Source organism: Aptenodytes forsteri, unplaced genomic scaffold (genome assembly GCF_000699145.1).
Source record: "Aptenodytes forsteri isolate BGI_AS27 unplaced genomic scaffold, ASM69914v1 Scaffold267, whole genome shotgun sequence".
Lineage (NCBI taxonomy): Eukaryota > Metazoa > Chordata > Aves > Sphenisciformes > Spheniscidae > Aptenodytes > Aptenodytes forsteri.
This window is the reverse complement of record NW_008794173.1, coordinates 980,893-1,007,009: the sequence shown is the minus strand read 5'-3', so window position 1 is coordinate 1,007,009 and position 26,117 is coordinate 980,893. Positions and strand designations below refer to the sequence as shown.

The 26,117-nt window shown below is 43.1% G+C and overlaps 1 protein-coding gene across 1 annotated transcript in view; it reads right to left on the bottom strand.

Moving 5' to 3' along the window:
- The window catches only part of CNTN4 (contactin 4), a 132,972-nt gene that overhangs the window by 3,611 nt on the left and 103,244 nt on the right, over positions 1-26,117 (bottom strand). Inside the window, exons 11-19 of the mRNA XM_009283546.1 lie at positions 12,781-12,956; positions 10,211-10,328; positions 7,490-7,648; positions 6,603-6,752; positions 5,393-5,463; positions 3,337-3,571; positions 2,687-2,802; positions 2,040-2,226; positions 1,431-1,543 (exon numbers count right to left, since the gene is read on the bottom strand). Of these exons, the coding sequence (XP_009281821.1) occupies positions 1,431-1,543; positions 2,040-2,226; positions 2,687-2,802; positions 3,337-3,571; positions 5,393-5,463; positions 6,603-6,752; positions 7,490-7,648; positions 10,211-10,328; positions 12,781-12,956 (1,325 nt within the window). The remainder of the gene's footprint in view (positions 1-1,430; positions 1,544-2,039; positions 2,227-2,686; positions 2,803-3,336; positions 3,572-5,392; positions 5,464-6,602; positions 6,753-7,489; positions 7,649-10,210; positions 10,329-12,780; positions 12,957-26,117) is intronic.

Below are 26,117 nucleotides of genomic sequence, written 5' to 3'. Positions count from 1 at the left end.
GGACCCCCCAGGGGTTTTTGCTGGGGTGATGGTGCCCAGGCAGGGAGGTGACACTGGGGGGAGGGCGATGCCGATGCGCAGCACTGAATGCGGCCCTGGTACCCGGCAGAGCCACTCGGCGAAATCTTTAGCTTGATCAAGCTAAAATAAATCCCAAGGCTTATGCAGAGAGGCCAAAACTTCTTACTACGTTTCTTCAGGAAACTGAGTTGGGGTAATCGATGCAGTGCCACAAACGGCTTCCCAGAATAAATGGCTTTTTTGAATTACTTCTAAGATCTGGGAATTCTACTAATTTTGATCATAAATTGTGACATAAAATATAAGATTTCCAGGAAAAAAGAAGAAAAATGGGAACTGTTTTGCTATGATTCAGGAAAGAAAGCAATCTGGCTGTGTTATCCTAACAGTAAGTTAAAAGAGGGCTTTGTAGAAAACCGATAGATGGCAGTTTGCTTTTTCAGGGTGACGCGTCTCTCTCACACTCTTTCAATTGACTTCTTAATTTGCATTTCAAACCTAAAATATGTAGTGAAACATCCAAACTGCTGATGTTCATCTGAGGTTTTGACTAAAAACCCTAAGGAATTACTTATTTTTGATAATCCGATACAGTGCACCAAAGATACTTAAAAGTTAGTGCAGAAATTCAGGAGAGCTGGCACAGGCTCGTAAAGCTGACGCCGCTGGCATTCCAGATTGTGAACAAAATATGAAGCGTGCCCAGGTTCTTAATCGTTTCAAGCTCTGGTGCAAGACGTTTGCACAACTCAACCCTCAAGGCAATGGCTGGCAATTGCACACCGATGTCTTCTTTGGGCCAAATTAAACCCTTGTGTAAGGTGACAGAGCTGAATTCTTCCCAAGATTTCTCTCTAGTTAAATTATACCCTATTAAAACTGCCACTAATGAGGATTCTCTTTCTTTTCCTTTTGGCTTTGCTTTCTGAAGAAAATGGGAGCTATTAAAAAAGCATTTTATTTATCTGCAATTAAGGAGTCAACTACAGCCTTTGAAAGGTTTCCACCAAAGGCAAGAGAGCAGTCCCGCAGGTGGGAGCTTCAGAGGGAAGGAGCCGATGAAGGTCCGTGGGCTGAGACCCGCACGGGTGCTCGCAGGGGTGAGCATCGCTGGGGTGAGGGCGAGTAGCCAGAAGAACGTGCTCACTCTACACAGGTACGGCCTCTGTTTCTGGAGGAATGCTCCAGTTTTAACCTGGAAGACCATGCAAGTACCATGAAAAACACCTTGTCTGGTCTTACTATAAACCCCAACTTGACACTGGATTCATGGAAATGTTCCCTACAGCCCAATGTGAGAATCCAGCGACAGCTGAAGCTTAGTGAGGATTCGCTGCAGGACCAGGGGGTGGTGAGGGAGGCAGTGCAGGGCAGTGCTGTCCAGCTGCCTGTGCTGACAAAATACTCACTTTGTAGCCTCTCACTTCTGACTCATTGTCCAGGGCTTTCACTTGGTCCCAGTTCAGTATGATCTTGGAGTCGGATGAATTCCATATGATGTTCCCGGGGGGCTGACTCGGTGCTATACCAAAATACACACAGCACTGTATTACTAAGGAGCACTGTTTCCCAGCTGGATCTCTCCCAGTACCGGTGAGGCTTCTACCACCATGGCTGAGCGTGCCCAGAGTCCTATTGCTCTGGAAAGCTAATGAGCTGTTTCACTGATCTGTGTCCTCAAGGTCACAGGAGGTGTGACACAACACAGTGCTCTAAATGAAAAAAGGATTCAGTCAGTTGCTCAACATGCCTGAGACCAGAAGAAAAAAGCCCTCTTGAATGATGAGATAAATATTTAATTTTCCTGCACAGCTGTGATTTCAGTTTTGCATGCTCTGCTTACTTAACACGGGGAAGAGCCTTACAATAAAACCAAAGGCTGGTAAGCCTTCTGCACAAAAACCCGGCAAAGAAAAGTCTGACAGCTCCTTCAGACTCGAGAAAGCTTGAAAATGAGAGACGGGAGTGGTGGCAGAAACCCTCACAGTCAAGAGCCCCCTGTCCTCACAAACACTCACGTGGCTTTTTGGTTGTGACGTTGACCGCGGCACTGGAGGGGCCGGTCCCAGCCGTGTTGTACGCCCTGACTGCCAAGTGATACAGCACGTTGCCTCTCAGGTTGCTGACTTTTGTAGACGTTTGATTGCCAACCGTTCGAATCCTTTTTGCATTTTCTTCCTTTTCGTCGTGTCTCCAACATCTGACCTGAGAAGCAGAGCAGGTACGTGCTTACCTCCAGCTACGGGCTGGCAGCACCCGGTTGTTTCCAGCACTAACTCTGGCACTTCTGCCCAAAGTGCAGGTGCCGCAGGGACAGATCCTGCAGCCTGTTACAATCCCTTCTTGTTCCTTGCTAGAAACCAGCCTGGCTGCAGCGCTCCCTCCCCAGGACCTCAGACACTGCCGGCCCTGGAAGCACATTCACGCAGGTTTCCCCCAGCAAGCTCTGCTCTCCATTTTCAGCCAGATCACACACAGAAAAATGTATAATTGTGTACCGTGTGAGCGAAACCTCCGCGTACTGGAGACAAAAGGAAGCAAATACGCCACAGGAACCCACCCGCCCCATGGCAGGCAGGAGCAGCACCGCAATGACTGCCCATGATGTATCTCCACGTCTCCTCAACGCTTAGTACTGAAAGGATGCTGTGTTGTGTTTCCATACCTCATATCCCTGTATTCTTCCTTTGTGCTGGTTCTCCTGAGGGGGAGCCCAAGAAACTTCAACATCTGAGGCAGAAAGACTTCTGGCCAAAACAGTGGTTGGGGCTCTCGTTGGCTCTGGGTAGAGGAGTTAAAAATAAAATTAAGAGTTTTCAATTCTATGTTCAATTAGTCCCAAACTTCAGGGGATTTATTTTCTTCATTGCATGAGAGAAGAGGCATGCCACCAAAACAAACTTCCACATTTCAAAACGATGGCCTGTCAGCCTGTGCCAGATGGCACCGCTCCTCTGCCTAAGAAATAATAAGATGTCATTACTAAACTCAACCCTGGATACCATGTACGGTAATTAGGACAAGGGGGAACATTTTCTAATCAGTGGACATTAATTCATACTAAATCTCAGTGGAATTCTTTCCAGATTACATATTACTTTTCCATTAATATCAAAAGATTTCATTACGATTAATGTTATTTTAATGACTATCAAAAGAATTAATCATGGCTTGCCATTTATTATAAATCAGAGCAAGGATTAGGTATCAAAGGATATGTCAAGGTGGATACTAAACCCTTTCAGACCCAGTCAACCTCCCCGCATCCACCGGCAGGGAGGAGGGAGAGGCGGTGGGCTGGGCTCCTGGCTCTACCTTCCTCTGCCGAGTAGACGACCGTCACGGGGCTGAACGACCCTTCCCCCTTGTTGTTGTACACCCCCACTTTAACTTCGTAGGGGGAGAAGGGCGGCAAGGTCTCGTTGCGGAAGACGTATCTGGCGGCGTCCGGGGAGGCCACGACAGTCTGCATCCAGCTGACGGTGCCGAAGGGGCGGAAGGCCACCACGTACCCAAAGCCGCCTCCATTCTGCAGCTCCTCGGGCACTGTCTGTGGGCAGGCAGACCATGGGAGAAACAGCACTTTCAGCAATGGCACGCATTTATCTCTCTGTGTGCATGTTGGCTATTGCTCTCGGTCCTTCTAAAGCTACTGTCCTAAATAGAGCATTAGAGACAGGAGGCGGCTGGAGTCCTGCTTCACATCTAACCTGAATTCATCCCATCCTGACTGTGCTAGAGCCTTGCTGCTCCGTCAGCTCCCTGTAGTCAGGCGGAAAGCAGCATCTCCTGAAGACACTTCGCCTAAAACTTAATTCATCTTCGTAGGCTCCCACCCTCCTTCACCGACTAGATGGAGCCTCCAGGAACGATGTGAGTAATTTTAGGCACTCCAATGACTAAGAGGCTGAGGTTTGGTGGGTTGAACCAAGGACATGGTTCCTGCTTTCCCAGTACATGTGCAGCTGCTCTCACGTCTTTGGAATCGCACATGAAGCCCTGAAGAATGTATCCTGGCAACGTCCCAGCCAGCATGGGGCTGGTGGTCCCTCGCTGGCCCATTGCTACACAGCGACCCGACCAGGTCAGCCAACTATCCGTATCCCGTATGACGTGACCTGTTAGAGACCGTGATGGCAGGGAGCGACTTGTCGCAAACGTGATGGAGAAGGGCAGGTAAGTGCTAGGTAACAGCTAGAAGAAACAACCTGTCACCTCCAGGTCACTTCTGGACACACTGACACTTCCTACTCTCAGGTTTGCAGCCCCATAAAAGCTGCATCAAAACCCAAAGCTTCAATGTATTAAAATAATCCATAATTTCGGGCCACTCTCCCACAGATGTCCATGGTGCTTAAGCACGTGCAGGAGTTACTTTTGGTGACTGCTTCTTACTCTGTATTGCAAGGCTCAGACCATAAAGAAAAGGCCTCTGGACATTTAAAAGGGTAAACTGACTGTTCTATCAAAATACAAATTGTATTTTGTGCAAATTACGACTCAAAGTCACGGCTGATGTTCTTGCCATGTGTGTTTTTGAAACATATTGCAGTATCTTTAGGAGACATGGCATAGCTAATTAGTCCAATGGAGGAGCAGATTTAGCACACTGACCTGTGTGGTAAGGACAAAAACCCATTTATAGTTTTTTAATAAACTTAAAAATATATCTGGCGATTCATTCTGCCAGCTTGGTCAGAAATAGTGCTAAATGGAAGTGTTAGCATGTCTAGTGAAGTTCATTATTAGGAAAAATATGCCAGCTGCATCGCATCATAACATGAAAATATGAGCAGACAAATGACTAAAGTTCTAACCCTGATTGCCTTAAGGAATATTAAACATTTTTCATCTCTGTATCTCCTCTTGCTGGCTTTCATTAGCGGCAACGAAAGCCAGAATGCAATGCGTTGTGCTAACTCTTAACTATTTGCTGCCATATAACCTGGCGCAGGGATAAGGGCTGAAGGCTAGGAGCCAGCCACAATTCTCAACCAGTCAGGACGTGCCAAGCCTGGCCTCACAAACTCTGTTTTATCCCTCAGGTGGTTTCTGCCCATCCACGTTTTGCCGTATGCGTACGGATGTGCTGAGAGTCAGGGGGAGCTGAGCTCGTGTCGAAGCAGTGATGCACAGCCTGTTCCCTGCGGTCCCCTGCACAGCACTGCTCTGCTGGCCTCCTTGCACAGGGGCCTGGGGTGGAGGACGGGGTGTAGCTCAATTTAAATAGCTGGGCTATTTTATCGCACAATCTGCGCTTTTTTACCGCAAACCATCTGAAATCTACAGGAGCTTCACTGGGGTCTGGGGTGAAAGGGTGCATCTAGATGAGGACCATATTAATTTTCCTCTTGGTTTGGACTCCGCTTACCTCCCAAGTAATGACCAGCTCAGACTTGCTCCCTCCGCCACCACTGACGTTAGCTGGGGTCACTTCAGGCACTGCAAAAAAAGATGCAGAAGATGCACGTGGCGACTTTGAAACCAGAAAAGTGCATTGAAATGGAACAGACCTACACAGCAACAGGACTCTGCCGGCCTTCCCCTGCTGGGTACCAGAAACGCTATTAGGAAATGACTAATTTGCCATGGCAAACAGCACATTAAAAGTATGTCAATAATAGTATATTAAAAGTATGTCAATTAACTTGTGTATTCAGTCACTAATTGTTTAGTTTAAACATTTATCTTCCATAAAAAAGGCTTTTATTTCTTTTCATATTTCATATTCTGTTCCATTACAGGCTAAAACAGAACAGCGGAGCCACCTACCAGGGGCTTCCCATAACCAAGGCACATATCCCTGCAGCCACCACCCTGAGCCTACGCCTTGCTGTGACCCCTTTCTGCCAGATCAAAAGGCAGGGACAACGTCAAGGAGCATTAAAGCTCTCAAGGTTTGTAGCTTGTGCTGAAATCCCTGAACTCAGCACTGCTGAAGATCACCGTTAAGCTGTGCCTGCAGCAGCCTGAAGACGCAGTGTGGTTCCAGGAGGCAGTGGTGTGTTTGGGAGAGGGTCACAGAAGACAGACTTTCAGTAAGCCCATGAAATGATCCAACCCATAGGGCAGCCCAGGGTAGTTCCTCTAAGGCTGATGGCCCACAGGGACGAGGTCCAAGTTACTCTGAGAACCACAGAAGCCCCCGCCATCAAGGGACTGCTGACTCTCCAGCTGTGAAGCTCAAACTCCTGCTCTCAAGGTGCTGTAGTCTGTGCTCCAGAGTTTCCATCACATGGGAAACCAAAGGGATTGCTCTCAGAGTTCACCTCTCTCATAAATAGATGCTGGGCATTATGTTCCAAAAAAACCTAAGTAACTGTTTTTGGAAAATCATTGCTTCCTGCAGAAAAAGGGGATGAAGTCTTCCTATACATCCAGGAGTCATGAAGTGAGCAAAAGAGCCCATTAGGAGCTCCACAACTTCTACTGCCTGTTCTGTGCACACAAATAATATGCCACGAGGGAGGAGAGCAGTGGGCGCGAAAAGCGCTCCTCAGCTTCCCCCAGTGCAACACATCCATTAGCACCGACGAGCACTTATTCCGCAAGACTTAACTCGGTTGCCCACCACTACTTACGAGCTTCTTCAGTTCTTCTCTTTTCTGAAGGTCTGCTGGGTTCTCCAATCCCAATCAGGTTGGCAGCCACTACTCGAAATTCATACTCGACCCAAGGGTTCAAACCCACCACTGTCGCTGTGAACGTCCTGCCACTGATGATCTCTGGAACTAGGAGACAGCCACAGGTCAGGAGTGCAACGAAAACCACTAAAAGTATTAAAGACTGCTGAGAAAAGGTCATTAGCTGAAAGGGAGGGATTAATGTAAATACAAAGTGAATAAGGATTAACAATGGGATTTTTCTAACATTTTGTTAACTGCCAAAGAAGTAAAAGAGGCAACATTAAAACATCGTGCTTTTAGCACAGAAATTCCTGCTATTAAAGAGTTTGTCCTAAATTGTCACTTTTTGAAAACAAAGTGTCAAGACAACAGGTTTAAAGGGTTTTTATTTTTCTCTTTTTAAAACACAGTGTTCCCTCTACTTAATGGTTACTGGAACAAAATTAACCTCTGACGGAATGAACAATTACATCATGGGATTTTTCCCTCTATCGGGAAAATAATTCTACTTAAAGATAGGCCAGATGACACAGTCTGTCCCTGAGGGATGTCTTTATAGACCACAATTACTGTTGTATATCTCCAGCGCAGCAACAAAAGATAGGAATTCATTCTGTTTTCTCTTAAACATTCATGAGAAAAATGGATGAGTAATAGCACTGACTGGACCCTAAATCTTTGGGTTGCCAAACTTGAAACTAGTTAATAAGACCAGTGCTCTGCAGCCAGTGAAATTACTGTTCACTTCAGGGTGCAGAGCTGCTCCACTCAGCCCGTGTGTGGGTCCTGATGGATGCATTTTCCATCGGCGGAGCTCTTTGGGGGCCAGGCGATGGACCTACCTGTGCTCACCGCTTGCCATCCCACCGAGAAGGGGGTCCTTGCTTGTACGACATACATTGTAATAGGGCTGTGGTTGTCTGCTCCTGGCCTCCAGGACAGCTGAGCGGTGCTGTCAGTGATTTCATCTATTGTCACAGCTTCTGGTGGACCTGGGGGACCTGTTGGAAGAATTACAGGAGAAGGGTGCTTGGAGCTTCGTGGTGACTTGAGGAAGGAGCGTTCTGGTCTTCTTCCCTTACTCAGGACAGAGGTAATTGAGTCCCGGCGGAGCAGTTAACTGCAGCCCCAGCTGTGGTTTAGCAGCTCTCATTGCCTAGGTGAGATTGGGAGGCATGGGGCGGATAGACAAACACACAGACCACCAGCTTCATCCACAGCCCCCAGGTGCCTCCACGTGAGCAGCAGCGCTGAGCCCCGCAGCATGCCTGAGCTACCTGACAGAGCAAGGCACTCGCTGCAGGGCTCAGGGACCAGCTCTGCCATCTCACGTCTGCTGCGTTAGGACTGGCCTATGTACAAGTACGACTTTTGGCTGCAGCCTGGATGCACCCAGAGGCTGGTGAAGAATGACGGACCTGCCCGTTATTAGCATCGTGTCCGAGTGTGGACCAGTATTTTCTGTTTCACTGCTGAGTTCCTTTTAACCAGTAAAGCACTGTAGGACATACTGATCGGAGAGAGGACACCTCTCCCGTATCGTATGGCCACTGCTGTCAGTAGTGGTACCTGAGGTGAAGTCTCTCCCTGAAGCCACCATCTCAAACAAACTCTCCTCTTGCAATTCACTCTTTGGACTAAAATCATTCTCATATGAAATTCAGAGAGCTGGACATGTTTAAATAGCTAAAATGCCCTGAAACCTTCCAATATCCTGTCTTTAAAATGAAAGTTTCAGCAGGTCTAGCCAGATTTAATTTCTCAGAAATTAAAACTTTAAATTATTTTGCTGGGGGGAGTAGCCACGCAACGCAGCCTCATGGAGCAGTCAGCTCCTTTGGTCCCCCACTGCAAGTTACACCAGAGAAATGAAATTTCACTGGATCTGTCATAAATTACTCCTACTGCTTGGCAGAGGCTGAAACAAACTGTCTTCACTTCACGTCTTGGAATAACCATGGTTATTCCCAACATTTCAGAACATACTTCTTCGCAGGGTGCAGGCTACAGTAGGGCAAGAGAGGGAAAAATTATCAGTTACCGATTTACCAAACATTTTTGGGCTGCTGACAGACACATGCTGCTCCTGTTCTGATGGCATGAAAAAATCCCATCGTGAACAAGTGGGCTGATCTGTGTGTACTGGTGCCAGGGGGTTACTTCTGTATGCTCTTGTTTGATATTCCCTGACATAAATAATTGATTTTTATTCTACTATCTAATCTCTTATTATATTGACATAACTCCAATATTTAAAAAACATCTAAAAATTACTCTGAAGGCTCTATTTATGCACCAGCTACTCATGTCCCCCTCCAATCTCCCAGCCTAGGGATATTTCCCAATTTTTATGCAGTCGGTGAGATGGTACAGCGCAACTCTCAGTGCAGCCGTGGAACCACTGGCCTGGACAGAGACTTCCCCGTTGATGTTTTTAGGGAGCAGCAAGATCAGTATTTTTACCATCATCAAGGGTCATTTTCTTGTGAGAATTTAACGTTCCTCCTGTTTGTTTACAGAGCCAGCACTAAGGAAATTAACTAACCGAGGCGCCCATCAGCAGGCTGTTTTGAAACGTTTGTGCAAAACGAAAAAAACATTCATCTGAAATCATGCTGCAGCAAAAACCCGACAGTCAGTGTAACGGGGAGCAACCTCCCGGGGAGGAGAGCAGTGGCTTCGCCGCCTCCAGCAGCCCAGCTCTTTGTACAGCACATGGCTAAGAACGTCTGCGTTCATACTCCTATGGGCAAAACGTGGTAAAAAGCGTAACAATGTTATGAGGATAACAGAAATGCCCAGCTACAGACAAGGGCACATTTCTCAATGGAAGTTCAGGGCCTAATCTCGCACATTTTACTCTGGCACAGCTTTGATAAAGAGGGAATTTCTTACTTCTTTTTCATGCTCTCCTCCTTTCACTGAGTTGCCTGAGAACTTATGTTACATGGAGAACGTGCAAACTATGATTTTGCTGGGGTCTACAAGAACTGAGGGTAGCAGGTACAGAGCAAGCACCAAAGTTTGCTTTCCTCAAAGCTAACGAGCAGGAAAATATGTAACATATTTATTGTAAGGATCCAGACTCAGGTTAACTAATTGCATCTCTGTTGAAGCCATCACAGATGGCTTACAGATCACCTGTGTATGGTAACGAATAGATCTTGAAGTATCAGTGAAGCTACTAAACCATGTTTATTCTAGAAATCGAACAATACTGCTGGGCAGAAATGCAGTGAATAAGCTGGATACTGTTTCTGCTGCACAGTTCCTCAAATAAATGAGCTCGGTGCACATTTTGCATTCAGGACACAAACATGTACTAGTGTGTTTATCTGTGCTGCGTGTCTGTTGTATGAGTATGTATATATGAAAGAATCTTTATATGCACTGTTTGAAAATGTACTGTGAACCCCAGCATGTACTTAGAGCTTATTTCTTAGATTAATTACAAGATGCTGGGATCCCAGAGAATGTCTCCGAGCCCAGGAATTGTCTCACCAGCAGCAGGAGATAGGAAAAGAAAAAGAAATTTTACAACAACAGTAACAAAATTCAAATACCTCTTACAATCAGGTCTGCAGCAGCCGATAGCTTGTCCACACTTGTTTGCACCATGCAGACGTATTTCCCAGCATGCTTCAGCTGGATGCTTCTGATCATCAAATCACCAGCTGAATCCTGCTGATAAAGTAGGGAAAAGTGGTTACAATTACTTTTTAATGAGTGCTAAACATCATTATCACATGAAGGACACTGTGACTAATGGATTTACTTTACACTGGCTGATGAAAACATTAGTAATGTAAGCCGTGGCCTATTAAAATTATGTGAGTCTGCCTTGAAGATAAGAGCGGGAGCGTTTCTAAAATTATGGCTCCTACAAGGGGCAGGGGAGCCTGGTTTGGGTCCGTTAAGCAGTTTCCCCATTAAAACAGCGTGACAAAGCTTATGCAGGGCAGGTTCACTCTGATTCCTCCTTTATCTCTCTGAATATCCAATTTACAGCCTCTCTGGTATTCAGATGCCCAAGTTGTGTCTACATCTATTTCGTAAGTGAAAACCAGCCCAAATTATGAGACATCTGCAATAGTTTCATGGCTTTGTATTACGGCCAGCATTTTGATTGCCTGGCATTTTTGTGCTAAAGATCATGAGAACAGCACTCTCTGAGGAAATCTTGCATCACCTAACAGTGGTAATTTGTTTTCCAAACACCAAGTGCATGTCTGATTAACTGTTGAATAGAACTAATTAGGTTTCTGTATGTATAGGAAGCTGAAAACTCTCTCTAAATTTTTCTCCAGACACAAAGCATTCGATACATTAGAAACCTCAGGGTAACCTTGTGATTGTGGCTGACTGAAGAATATTAATAAAGTTTGCAATTCTAGCTTTGCAGGCCTATCAGGCGCAGTCGCCGGGAAAAGCCATCGCTACTGATGTGCGCCCTAGGCATCAATCTTTAAGTGCATCTTTTAATGATTTTTTTTAGGAATAACAGCAAGGCTTGTAAATTGTATTTCCTTTTCCTTTCAGCATTAAATTTCACTCCTGACAAATGTAAACACGGATTGCCGGTCTGCCTGAAACCCAGCGGAGCACGTGTCTCTCTACAACCTCCCTTAGAGCAACATGCAAAACCCTTTCCAGTTTTCTACCGCTGCTGAAAATTTGTTGCATTTCTTTCCTTCTTTTTCTCACTACCTTCACCCAATAAAGTGGAATAAAATTCATCAGGAAGGATGAAAAAGTTTTTAAATTGCAAATAAGTTAGAAATCAAACTCCCCAAGTCCTGCCTCATACGCAACAGGCTAAACTAGATGAAATCTGAACTGCGAAGGAAAGAGTTATGGTTACAAAGGGAAGCTAACTTTTTACCCATCTTTCAGACATAGCCTGTGAAATTGCTGCTCCTCTTTTAGTAAAAGTTATTTGGAAATTATTTTTAGTCAGAAGAATGGCATGAGAAGCTGGGGCAGGTCTGACAGACGTGTTACCTCCTTGTGTGAACCCCCTTCCTAACAGACGGCGTCCTGAGGTACCTCCTATAGCACTGACCCTCTCCGATTCCCAAAATTCATGCCACAGTATCTTCAGAAAATCTAAAACTACTAGAAAAGCTGAAACAATCTGCCCTTTACAACTGAGGTAAAAGCAGAGAAAATCAAGCAGGGAAGGACCATCACGGGCACCCTTACCTACCTGGAGAGGCAGAAAACGGCAAGTGACCCAAGCAGATTTTCCCCTCTCCTAATGAAGAAAGTAATTTCTACCTTCACTACATTTTCTTCCCCATTCCTGCCACTTGATCACAGTCTTGAGTGACAGCGGTGGCCAGGGCTGTATTTAGTGGGCAGTCTAACCATCATTTCACACCTGATTCTTCTCTTAGCTATCAGATTTCCATGACCATGATCTTTTCGACCTTCAAATAAACAATTCTCTGGACATTGCAAAAGTTTGCATTGTCAGTGGGTACTGACTGGCTTTCCCATAAACAAACAAACAACCCAAGATACCTAACGTGACATTGCCAGGAAATGTGCACAGATAACACTGAAAAGAAACGTCATCTCCGACCGTCGGTCATGTTTGTAATACTACGCAGGTTATTTTGTGTAGAGGAAAAATACCACTAAGCATGTGGTCACAAGAGGAGGACACAGACGGAGACAGATAAACATGCCAACAAACACTGCCTGAACAAATTTGAGAGTATCATCTGATTTCCCGCTATTTTCTGTATAAATACAAAGTTCTACGATTGTTCTATTTTAGATTTCTTTTACTGTTACAGTCAGAGAAAAACTATTATGGACTTCTTCCTTGAATGAGAAGGCAGTTTTTTGCAATGAGAAAACATTACAGGTCTTCTGACATACATGCCACTGCAATGTGAACGCATCGTTCATGCAAGCAGATTTAAGTCATGTCATTAAGCAATTATAACAATTCTGCACCAACTGTAACGAAGTAGTATACTGGCAACGTTTCTCTTCTCAGTCCGTAAGACACGAGATAACGACTCCTACTGTTAACTTAGTCAAATCTATTCCTTCTATTAGTAGTCCTTTTCTATGTTACCTACTTCTACTACTGTGAGGAGATTGCTTTGGTATTAATACTTACCCCTCCAACTCTTTCGAAGTGATCCCCATCTTTTTCAAAGTCTATCAGGTGTCCATTAAATGACCAGGTAAACATGATATCTAGTGAGTGATCATGAGAGACCTGACAAGGCAAGACAATGCTTTCTCCAACAGTGACATCCATGCTGAAAGGTGACACCATAACCCGGGTTGGATCTATAAACAACAAAGAAAACAAAGGGGGGAAAAAAAGCATTAATCCTGTCCTCCTGAGAAACGGAGAGAGATGTAGAACTGAAAAGGATCCCAAGCAGTCTACTACAACCGCAGCATTGCCACCAGAGCTTGAAAAATTTGCAGTGATCACTTAGGAAGACCCTTAATGCAATGAGTGAACTATCACATCTTTGATTTTATCCTCCGATACCTTTCTCTTTTCATTAGATTGAAACACCATTAATAAAGCCTCCAGAATCTTCTAGCCACAATCCAGATGAGCAAGGAGAAAAGAAAAGGCTGGAAAAGAGTGTAGCAGATCTCAAAGGCTGGGTTAAAATTTTTGAAAGAGCTTGGAGAACAGAGATTATTTTATTCGAATCTTCTTACTCCAAAAATTTGTTTCACAGTCATAACTTGGTCACCATGGTTATAAAAAAATCTGTTCTGTTGTTCGTATATTAAACGCTGCCTTCAGAAAACCTTCTCAATGTAGAATCTCCAAAACTGGAATGAAGAAGGGTATATTAAGAACATAAGTGATACCTGCTTGGATCTGGAAAGGGAAAGATTAGACTAACGTTATTGTTGTATGTTATGTTTATTGAAAACTTGGTGTTTGTTTAGAATACTGGCCATGTTCGCTGCCTGATGGATGGTTTTACATTTTAAATCCAGGTAGTTTTCTTTGCGTGAGGAAGGCTCACACAAAGAATAAGTATAAATAATGAGTGATACCAACCAAACCTTTCACACCATGGAAACCAAAACTCTGCCCCAACAAGCCAAGTCCTGTAGTAATGTCAGACAGAGGGGTTTTGGGGTAAGACGTGGCTCTGGGTGTAGTAACTCCTCTGCCTGACGTGCAGCTGATTTGGGTCAGTCAGTAGGTCAGACTGACTCACTTTCTAGGACCTCTGTGGTCTTACACGAGATGTCATTGACGTTTGGTGGATGACCTTTGGTAGATGATTGAGAGGGGTCCTGACATAACAAACCTGTTATGGTGAGCAAGAACTGAGTAAATATTTTTGGGAGGTAAAGCAGAAGAAAGGCAAGAAAGAGCATCGTCCTAAACACGACATTTGCAAAGGAAAGCCCCAAAACCTATGGATATCTGTGATGTAGCAAGTTCTGTCTGTTAAATATGGGCAGCAGCACGTACCAGCTCCACCTTGAGCTTCTGGACTAATCCCTTATTCACAGCTGGGGTTCACATGGATCCTTTACCACTGGTTTAATTATCTATTTTTCACTTTAGTCGCGCAGTACGAACAAAATGGTGGCGCAGAAAGATGAGCCATGACACATTATGCAGACTTCAGCTCCTCATCTGTGCCCGTGAATTCCCTCTGCCTCTAAAGTTAACATTTGTCTTTCATTTCTGTTGACAAAAATGCCGTAATTTTTTTCTACAGGGCCTCAGAGGAAATGAAAAGGAGAAAAAATATTGCTTAACAATGAGACCAAAAGTCTGAAAATCCTATACAGATAGATACTTTTGCTTATTCCAAAAGTCTGTTCTGCACAGCTGTCATGCTAAAATACTACAGGCATTATTCATGCTCTGGTATATGAAACCAAAATCTTAACTACTTCCATGGACTATTGCCCGACTGCTTAATAATGATACAGCAACAAAGATATGTACTGGGCAGAACTACTCACCGAAATTCAGGGGATGCAAAGCTGTTCCTGGGTTTTCAAAGACCTTACCAAAAGTGTACAGGAGGTAGCAGAAAATATTTCATCACTGACTTGAATGAGCTTCAGATCAAGTCCCTGCTGTATTACCTTGAACAAATTTAATTCATCTGTGTTTTGGTTTCACTTCTAACAAAACAGAGTACTCTTCGCAGAACCACCGTAGGTGTTATGAGGCTTAACTAATTAATAAAAGTAAAACATTTTAAGTTTCTCAGGAGAAAAGCAGTCTAAGTGCAAGTTGCTAAAATACTGTTTAATTCTTGCCTAGACTTATGACATTGTTTTTGATTATAACTGATGTATCAGTATTTTACAGTCACTTGGGACTGCTGCTACTGAAACTCAAGAAGACCTGGAGCATCCCAAGCTCAGGATGCTACAGAAATGCCCTCACCTGCAGTGGGGCTCAGGCACAGAATCACTTACTGAAACGCCTTTCAGCATCAGAAGTTCATCCTCTGCCCTGCTCAAAGCCCGTATGAAATATTTATGAAGGACTTGACTCTGAGATGAAATGGGTGCCTCCCACAAAGCCCCGAGCTCTCCTACATGAGTCCCGTAATGATCCATGTAAGCTGTGGTCCTTAACAAGTGTCAGCGTTGAGGTTTTGCTGTAGCTAACCCTTGCCTCCACGGCACGTTCTGCAAGAGGCGCGAAGTCCACACCATAAATCTAATTCTTCCTGCTGCAATGCATACAGTTTATAAACATATAAAGAATGAAACATGGGTGTTTACTAAAGATCTGCTTTCCAAAGCAGCTTCACACAGCTCCTGTGGACATCACAGGAACTGCAAGTGCCTGGTGCCTCCGAAAATCAGGCCCCCAGGTTTCAATCCAATCATGTCAAGAAGGATTGCAATCTAACAGCTGAACATACCAGGTCATGGGAATGGCTGATACAGCTTGGTGACAAACGATGCGCAGGGAGGGCTCTGACCCAAGCCATGCTCAGCAGGAGCGCAAGCCCCAGCAATGCACTTTACAAATCACCCCAAGGAGAATGCTTACCCATCTCTTCTCAAGGACTGGGAAAGCTGAAAAACAAAACCGTCCCCGCCCCCCCTTTAATAGCCCTAGCAGAGCAGCAAATGGAAAATGTTATTCGGAAGCCAACTGAGGGCAGCCAAGTGTAGGAACACCTTGGCGATACACAGCCAAGTGGTAATCAAAATCATTAGATTTGCATTTTCAAAACCTGTAACATCAGGCACTTTTTAAATTATGGCGAGTGCTTTAATGATACCAAAATCGTGTTGGTTAGCATCCAGGTCAAAAATAAAAAAAACGATTGTTTTTTTCTGAGCTAGCTACTCATTTATTTATTGTCCACTTGCAAGGCGAGAGAGGCAGTCTAGGGAAACAGATCCTATGGGAGAAGCGATCTTAATGCTCTGTTACTGTCCTGTCCCCCCTAAGTGCAGGTTATTTTCCTTAGAAGTCTTTGCTTAGTAAGGGCACTATTGCCAAGGACAGTTAATTAAAAAAATAATTGTGATTTTGGTGATATTTTGAGATGATATTCACCTTTGGAGTGCTCCGGTGCATTCTGAGACAGTTTTAAAACTAAGGCTGAAAGATTCAGTTGCAGGTAAGGGGTAAGAATTTCTATTACTAGCATCACCCCTTACAGCTGCCTGCAGGTTTCTGAGCCCTCCACAGAGGGAAGCAGCGCCTGGTACTTCCCAGCTCTTCTGCAGAAGGAATAGACAAAAAGCAAGCAAAATTGTTCCGGGTCACTTCTGAGAAAGTTCATCTGGCATTACTGAGAAGTTTTTAGAGGAGAAATAAGTGAATAGCACATGCCAGCAGGAACATTCTCAGGGGATGAAAAGCCCTCTGTCATCAGGAGATAAAATAATCTGGCTTTTAGTCTCAAATAGGAAACAGGAAAAAAAAACCCTACACTGTACACGCAAACATATTCAGTAGGTGTCCTGTAGGCATAGCAAATGCGGTGACAGCAGATGTGAGGGAATTTACATTGGCCTGGGCTTGGCTTTGCTACAGAGAAAGAGGAGACCTTTCCTGCACAGCCCTGAGAGGGGCAGGAGCAAGGCAGGGTTTATGGCGTGTGGTACCCTCTGCAGACTGGTTAGTGATTGTCTGTAGGTGTCACTGAAGGCTCAGGGAAGCAGGAAAGCTCCCTCTCAGCCTTCCTTTCATGCCGGCATTTTCAGGAGCACACTTTTTGTGCGACAGAAACGGCGCTTTTCCGTTTTACATGCAGTTTTCCTTGCATGCCAGCCAGGCTGGCAGCTCACAGAGCGGGTCAGCTTGCAGCTTGTTGTCACAGCCGAGATGGTTTGAGCAGCGTGAAAGCTCACGGGGATGGTCCTCAGCTGGAGCAAACCCACACGGCCACACTGTGACAGCTCTGGACGCCACTGCCATCAGCCCTGGCCTCCCTAGCGGGGTGCACTGAGGCTATCTGAGCTTTTCTTACCTATTTTTGTCCTGTGTTACATCCCTTAGTTTTATTGCTGCAGCATATTGCAGAGAATTTGGTGTATTTCTGACTGATTTATTTGGTTTATATTACAAGAGATTTTAACAAAGTTTTCTTGCTAGCTTTCAGTTTGTTAGAAGAAACAGAGCTGAGCAGCACTTCCCATCTGTAGGAAGGCTGTAATTGCTTCGCTTTGTCCCTTGTCCCTTGTTAAAGGGAACCTGTCATTAGCTGTTAGTGCCGCCTGCGTTTCGCATCTCATTTTGGGAAGCTGTGATGCATTTCCGAGCTGCAAACCGGCAGGCTGCAGACATCGCGGGTACGGTCTGAGGGTAACAATTATCCCATCTGAAAAGAAACCATCCCACCCTGATTTTCTATTGATTGGGTGTCCATTAGGAGGGATTACTTGTTTAGGGTAAACAGCTTTGCATTGCTGGGTTTGCTTGTTGTAGCTCACGCAGTGCTATGTTGTGTCATATTGATCCGGAGGACATGACACAGTGGGACACAATCTGCCGTGGCACGACATAAGTGACATAAAATGAATCAGAGACTGACACTCAGAGATAATGCATTTTTTTTTTTTTTTAAAATAGGTCAGTCCAGAGCATGCGACTCTCTTTTGACTGATACAAGAGGACCAGGGGGCAAAGCAAGAAGCGATGTCACATATATTGTGCCCATCAGCAAGATTTCAAGTGACCAGAGGGTTTTTTCCACCTAGAGACAGGCAGACCGGTCTGCGTTAGATGGCTACTTGGCGTCCCGTTTCCAAATGTGCTCCTTTCCAATTTGGCTCAGCTGCGGAGGCTGTGTGCTCCGCTCCGCAGGGAAGGGATTCAGCGATGCTAATAACCGCAGTGCCTTTCATTTAAGGATATCAAAGTGCTTAGTAAACAATGAGATATGCTTTGCCAGCCCTGGCTGCTGAAGGAATGTATTTTATTTTACTATAATAAAAGATTGAACTGTAACGTGCTCAGGAGATAAAGCTCCTGTTGTTGGCCTCAAATCAGTGGAGTTGAGCATCTCAGAGACAGATTAAAAGAAAGGAGATAATGTCAGCACTTCCAATGCTGGTTTCTGAAACCTGTGCACCTAATACCTAAATGCTTATTTAGACATCTATCCCGGCATAGAGGAGGAGGTCAAAGGAGAATGAAGAGAAGGGAATACTCAGGTTTTGACATATTTATCCAGGGTAAAAAACTGAAGAAATCAGAACTCCCCCCCCCAAGTTAACAGTGCCTTCAGACTGTTCTACTTGTAAAGGAAATTGTCCAAGTTCTTGCAAAAGCTTACTCCTTCCTTTCTTCTTCCAGCCTTGCCCGTTTCACTTTATTCAAGATTTGTTTGCACTTTCAAGCTGCTAGGTTTGGTTAATGGAAGCTAACAGAAATTTTGTAAAAGATGCTCCACTGAAGGTCTGCAGTGTCATGTCCCTCTCCCTTTTACTCTTTTGCCTAAATAGGAAAAGTCTGTTGTAAATATTCATGGCTTTGCAGGGGTAAGTATTGCAAATGGACACAAATCAGCTAGTCAAAACTGCAACAGCTGCTTATGGACAGAAGAAACATGGTCTGGTTCTTAAAATGGAAAAAAAAAAAAAGCAGTGTTTGATTTTGCTGAGGGATACGTACATTTTCTTCAAGTACATAACAAATATTAGTATCCCACCTATTATACTCAGAGGGCAGGTCTGAGTTAAACAGCAGCGAGCAGCTCAGACGCGTAATGGCCAGAGCGGCTGCTGCAGAATGCAGAGAGGAGGACATTTATTCCAGGCTGGACAAGAGGAGACCATACAGACCATTTCAGCATACGAGCCTCTGACTCTCTGCATCATGTATTGTGATAGGAGCATGCCAGGGCATCTGTTAGCTGTTTAATGAAAGCCAGTGTGGATGACAAGGTAATTTCAGGTTCAAGCATGAATGCTCAAGTGCAAGAGTTTATGTTCAATTACCAGATGCTTCAAACAAGCAGCTAAGACAAAGGCAACTGATGCCAAGCGCACACGGCTGCATTCAACATGAGAGAAAATGGACAGAGCACTGCTTTTCCTCCGGCTGAATTTCCATTCACGTTGCTGATATTCCTTATGTGGACCTAGGCAGATAAGCAGTGGTTTCAAGTTTGATTAACTATCTAATTACCTAATTCTCTTAAAGAGCCATTAGTGTTACAATGTTAAAGATCCACCTACATTTTTTACTTATCTGCATAAACCAGTTCATGTACAAGATTTTAAAATTGTTTTTTCTTGTAGATAAACTGTAACTCCAGTATTTGGGACTCACTTTTTCTCTTTTTGGAATACCAGCATGTTCACTGTTTTCATTTTGTTTTTTATCAGAGGGAGTTAATAAATGCATTGCAGATCAATGTTCTGTATTTGCAATGACATTTTACATTATTGTATTGATTTCAAGGCAAATCATGTCTGGAGATAATAAAAATCAATCTTGGAGGTAGAATCACCTGTTTTCTATGAGCAACCAAAGAATCAAAGTCCAATACATAAATACTCAAATGTTTCTTCCTCTTCTATTTGTGAATGAAACATTTATCCAAGACCATAAAGTCAAAAGCATCTGAGACCTTATGACTGGCTAAACTTCTGGGGGCTCTCAGTGCTCTGGGCACCATCAGACATCGTGAGAAACGCTGAAGAGAGGAAAATACAACCCCGAACTAAATAAATAACTAAAGACATAGTAGGAATTAGCATAGCAAATTAGAGCTGTCTTAATAGATTGTTTGAGTACTTTAGGAAGCACAGCCAAAAATAAGATTAAAAAGAAATGAGGAAAGGCGAAGTATCTACAATGTTTGGCCTTTACGATATCACAGACGTGAGCTGTGATGAGTCACATATATGCTTTCAGGAACAGGCACATGGCTCTTACGGCAATGTAACTTTCTGTTCCATATAATCAGCTATTATACATGTGCTCTCACAAGACAAGTAACTGATTTATAAGGCACATTTCTTAACAGAAAATTTTGCAGGACTTACAGTACCCTCCAGTGTGTACTATAGTAGTTCAGCCTAATGAAATGTAATCTTATTAAAAGCGAAAGGGACACTATCAGTTTAGAAAAGGGAATTCAGGCTTGGGACTAAAGTCACTTTTCTGATTTTAGAAACGTATGTGGTTAGTGGTCTACATCTTTCCATGTAATCAGGCAGCACCGATCTTTGCCAACGAAGGCAGTGATACATGGCCATGTATTTAATGGGGATTAAAGAAAGGAGGGGTGGAACATTTGACCTTTCCTGGAAGAGCGGAGACTCTGATTCAGCAATACACTTGGTTGAGCTGGGCATTTAGGACATGCTAAAATTGCTTTCCTGAAAGAGGATCCTTATCTTTGCAGTTTACTTGGCTTAAATCTTGCCATATCAGAACCACAGCGGTGGGGGGACATGCAATTGTTTTTAGGTAGGTGCTTCAGCACGTCGCGTGAGCCCCTTTCTCTTAGGAAGCCTCTGTTTTCTGTTAGTGTGGGCAAGGTTTTTTTAAGAGGAGAGTTTAGATGTTATTCCTTGTGACTGTACTCCTAAGTAAGTAACCTGTCCATCTAGCTGCTGAAGATTCCCTTTCAAGAATGGCAGTTTCCTTCTCAGCTTCATTCAGAGCTGAACTGCAGTCGAGGTGCAAGTTATTAACATATTTCTTAAACTGACATTGAAAAAGAGCTTCCCACAGATTGAAAACTGTCTAAACTTGATATAAGAGTCTCCCTCCCAGGAATTAATGCCTCCCACCTCCCAGACAGGGACCAGGCAGTCAATCAAGGGATTGCATTTCTGCATACTCAAATACGAATTCTTTGTGTGGCTGAATAATAAATGAAGGTTAATTTAAATCTGAAAACACATTAAGAATGGAATTGCATCAAAGGATACTGGGGAGGGATGTGCCATTACAGCAAATTCAAAGACAAAATAGATGAAAATATATCCACTCTACTGAGAGTACAGAGAGTGTTACTTAAATAACATGAGGGCACAATACTTCATTTTAACCTCCATTTTACCTAGTGCAATGAAATCTTATCAAATCAAGCTCTCTCCATACAATTGTGAAAAAGAAAATCGTATGTAATGGGGTCTGGAAATGACAATCAAATCTGTCACTCATAGAATGTACTTGCTCTTTATCGCAGCATGCAACAGTGCCTGATTATACTACAAAACCCAAACACCTTCTCTCTATCTCTTTGCAGTTCCGACTAAAATAAAAGCCACTTCACTTCAGAGGTGCCTTAAATGAAATTGGTATATTTGACAAATGATTGAGCCGCTTGTGACACACTTTATAGATAACCCAGTGAATTCAAGGTGTCACCTTTTGTGGGCTATTGATTGCAACTAGTTGATATCCGTCTTTTCAAGTATAGAATAATCCACTGTCATTGCAAAAATGATGGCCATCTTACAGAGAAGGTTAATCAGATACAGGAGAAATCATATCTAATCTTTGATAAATTGCAAGTCACTCAAGGATCAATCTCCATTCTCCTTGTAACACAAGCCACAGGTAATTGTGCAAATGTAACGCCATGCAGTTTGCCGTGCAGCCCACGTACACAGTGGCCAACAGCATTTTGCCCCTTTGAACAGTTTAGCCTGCTGAGATGGTTGATTTATGGGGCTTTTAAATATGTTTTGAATAGTAATGACCATAAATAAAAAATTTTCAAAGGGAAGCAAAGCAGCTATAATATGATATGTAGGCATTCAAATTGCAAAATTATGAAGTGACTGGCACAGTCTTTGCATTTCTATGGTACAGTATGTGTTTTAGGTCTTTCCTATTCGAGTTCTATGTCTGTATCTACACCCTCCTCATCAGGACCAAGATGTTAGGAATTAGCTGACATGCAAGAATAAAGCCCAAATTAAGAGTCATTAGGAATGGATGCCTCTTGAGCTGTCAAATTTACAGAATAGCATGAAAATCACTAGCTGGACTTTCCAATTTCCCTTACCCATCCTGAACGTCACCCAGATCAAGGCTTGCATGTGTCATGAATGTCTTGGGATAAGCAAGTCTTGGCATACAGGTCATTTATTAAGATGCATTCAGCTTCCCAAGCACCTGGTGTGAACGCAGTACGTCACCGTTCGTATTGGTAAGGGGAGCTGGATGGGAGCACCTACCGATACCTCTGAAAACAGGAAAAGTTTTTAGTATTACATTAATATTAAGAAATTGGGCAGATTTAAGATTATTCTACTTCATGTCCAGTGTGTTTTAACTTGGTTAAAATAAACCTTTGCACTAAACTGCTGTATCAATATATTTACCCAGAGTTAGTAAAACCCACATACATGCTGCAATACATGTATCTGTATAAATCCCATTTTATACAATAATACAATTTGCAGGAAGACACAATACCTCTTGGTTCTTAAAATTAATACAATTATTTCTCAGTAATATGCAATACTTTATTATTATAATCAGACTATACTTGCTACAGAGCCATACACACACACAGATGTTGAGAATGTCACAGTATCATTCTGGTATAGATCTACATATAACCTAGAGTAAATTTATTTTCATTATTATATGCATGTGTGGCTGTGGATGTCCAGGGATGTCCCTAACTTACCTAAAGTAAATTTATTTTCATTATTACATGCATGTGTAGCTGTGTATGCTCAGGGATGTCCCTAACTTACTTCAGGCACTATCTTCTTTACGTTAGGATTTTGGCTATCATACGCTGCAGTAAAAAATACAGACCCACAACTGCCCTTAAGCTGCATTACAAAACCAGTCAAAGGGAAGCACCTCCTTTCACTTTCATTTGGTCAAGAGTCAAGGCCTACTGCAGTCACTTTTATATTTGGTTTTAGGGATTTTTGGCCTTGCTTTTCCCGAGAATTTCAATTTGCTGCAAAATAAGAGCAGCACTGGATCTAAGACTTTAGTTCTGTGATATGAGGCTAAAGATCTTGCTTCAATTAAAAAAGGAATTTAGAACATGTAGCAATTTTTTGCATGCTTTGCCAACTTCATTGTCTGGCCCTTGTAGGACTTGTCTTACAGACAGTGACTGGAGAGACTTTATAAAGGCCAACACTTAGAAACATAACTTAGGTATCAGAACTAATATTTACATTTGAAACTATGAGCCCTATGCTGCAGATCACCAGAATATACTGAGTATTTCCACTGCTAACTTGGTTTGGCCAATGTATCCTGAGGGATTACCCTGCATGGATGGGGAAAATTCTTACATCCACAAAAGAGCAAGAGAGTTTTGTCCTCGCTAAATCATTTTCATCGATTTCCTCTGACTGTGACTTTCTTGGTTATGGAGGCAAACAACTAGGACCTACTGAACATATGCTCATTATTAAATGAAGACAGCACCGAGGACAATCCGAAAGTCAAACTTCTGCCATTTAGCATTTTTACCACTTCTCAACCCTACCTTTAAAATACAAACCCATTCCGGTTCAGCAGGTTCTCTGGCTGCTTCCAGACACCTTAACCCTCAGGTTCGGTGGGTCTGTGCTGTTGAGCTCTAATGAGCAATCAGGACTTACTCTAACTTTCCTAATTTCTAATGCACAATTCCTTTTCGCCCTTCCTCCCTCATTATTAAATGAAGACAGCACCGAGGACAATCCGAAAGTCAAACTTCTGCCATTTAGCATTTTTACCACTTCTCAACCCTACCTTTAAAATACAAACCCATTCCGGTTCAGCAGGTTCTCTGGCTGCTTCCAGACACCTTAACCCTCAGGTTCGGTGGGTCTGTGCTGTTGAGCTCTAATGAGCAATCAGGACTTACTCTAACTTTCCTAATTTCTAATGCACAATTCCTTTTCGCCCTTCCTCCCTCCACCTCTTGGCAGATTCAGAAAAAAAAAAGAAAAAAAAATTCTTGACAGAATGTGGGCTATCAAGATTCACTAATTTTAGTAAGTACCGAATGTATTTGTTTATTAAAGAGTTTGAATCTCCATTGGAACACAAACCTCAATATAAAGACCCAAGAACAATGTAGAGTTTCCCACTGGAACTCATGGCTATCTGTCATTAGGAAAAACAACCACCTCCATTTTCACCATGGAGTGTTTATCTCCTGCTGTTATTACAGTGGCTTATCTGCTGGGTGGGTTGCTGTATCCATCCTGTGAATGCCTTCAATCAAAGTACTTCTCTAAAGCAGCATCTGCTCCTACTATTTTATAATTAGAATATAATTAGTAGAAGTCCTCACAAATAGCTCCCATAGAGAAATGACTCTACCACACAAAAGAAAGATCTAAAATTCCCAAGCTATTTACAATCTACACTAAAAAGAAATATGGGCTTTTCTCTAGTGCCTCAGGAAATGACATCCAGACAACAAGACATAATTAAGAAGTTGATATGCAGTGGGCAGGACGAGGCATGACAATCTGTAGGCAGGTAGGGCAATCAATTATGCAAATAACTTTTGAAAATTTATTTTCACTTTCCAAAAAATCTTGTCAGGTCAGCTGAAAAGGTCAACCTCAAATAAAAAAGTCAAACTTTTTAATAAACGAAACACTTAGAAAAAAATTATTGCTGTCACAGGCAGCATCCACTTTTCCTCCATTTAAAATTATTTTGAAACAAAATTGAAGTAACTGTTTAAATAAAATGTTATTTCAAATAGAAAATGGATGCCTCTAGTTAATAATTATAATGCTGAATTCTTATTCAAGTTGTACATATAAATAACAGAAAGTTTAAGTCTATTCAGGCCAACTTGTGGAAAATATATATTATCAAGAAGTACCTGCAAGTTTAAGTCAAATGAAGAAAGCCTGATAGCACTTATACAAACTTGGCTACAAACCTCAGGCATTTACAAGTATCCAAAGAACTGAGACAGGCAACAGGGAGAGGAAAAGCAAGAGAGAGGGGGCGATTTTAGCTCTCTTTAGCAGTATTCACAGAGGGAGCATATCCAGACCCGCAGGCTTGCACATCGCTCCTGCTAGGGGCAAGCACAGCAGGGGAGCCAGCCTGTTAAACACTAGTTTGAATATTTGGACTTTGAATCACAACCAAATGTGAACAATTAAGCTTAACAGAATTCCATCGAAGAGAGAATTAGACAGGCAAAAGAGGGGGAAGAGTACGGAGTGAGGAGCAAGACTGCTCTGTGGGGTGAAGGCCAGCACAAGCTCAGACCTCGAGTGAGAGGGAATAAAATGAGCTCTCCTTCTTACTTTCTGTCTGACCTTGAGCAAGTCATTAAAAGTCTCTGCTGCCTTATTTGCCAGGCCTATAAAATGGAAATAAGACCTTCATTATAAACTGTTTTGTCATCTTATACCACTGTGCACAGCAGATATTTTTATTTAAGTTTAACTTTTTCTTGAAACCCCGTTGAGACTTCCATGCTACCACAGGCAAGACTGAAGCCCAAACACCTATTTCTGAACAGATCAAGCGACAGTAAGAACAGAACCAACAAAACAAACCTTGAAAAAAAATTTCTGGGCCACAAAGATCTAATTTGTTTCCCGGTGAAGGCAGGATATCTCAGTGTCCTGTGCTCTCTTGCAAGGAAGTGACTCGTGTCTCCATGTTCCAATTAATTAGTGACACACTGAGAAGGCAAACCCTTCTTTCTGAGTGACGTGCTTCTGTTTTGCTCTCTTGTTGGTTGAGCCCCGGTCCTGATGTTACGGAAGGGGCAGGATGGAGGCAGGATCACATGTGAAATGAAAATAACAACCTGCAAGACCATCCTGTCATTATAACTTGCTCAAAATCCGCAGTTCCTACGGTACTGAATAAATATTTAACACAGACCATCATTAAAAAGTGTCCCTGACATTTCTCCTGTTACATGGCATTTTACTTTAAATTATCCACAAGTTTTTCTTATGTAAATAATTTCAAAACAAGAATCAAGATCCAACTTAGAATCATAGAATCATTGAGGTTGGAAAAGACCTCTAAGATCATTGAGTCCAACCGTTGACCCAACA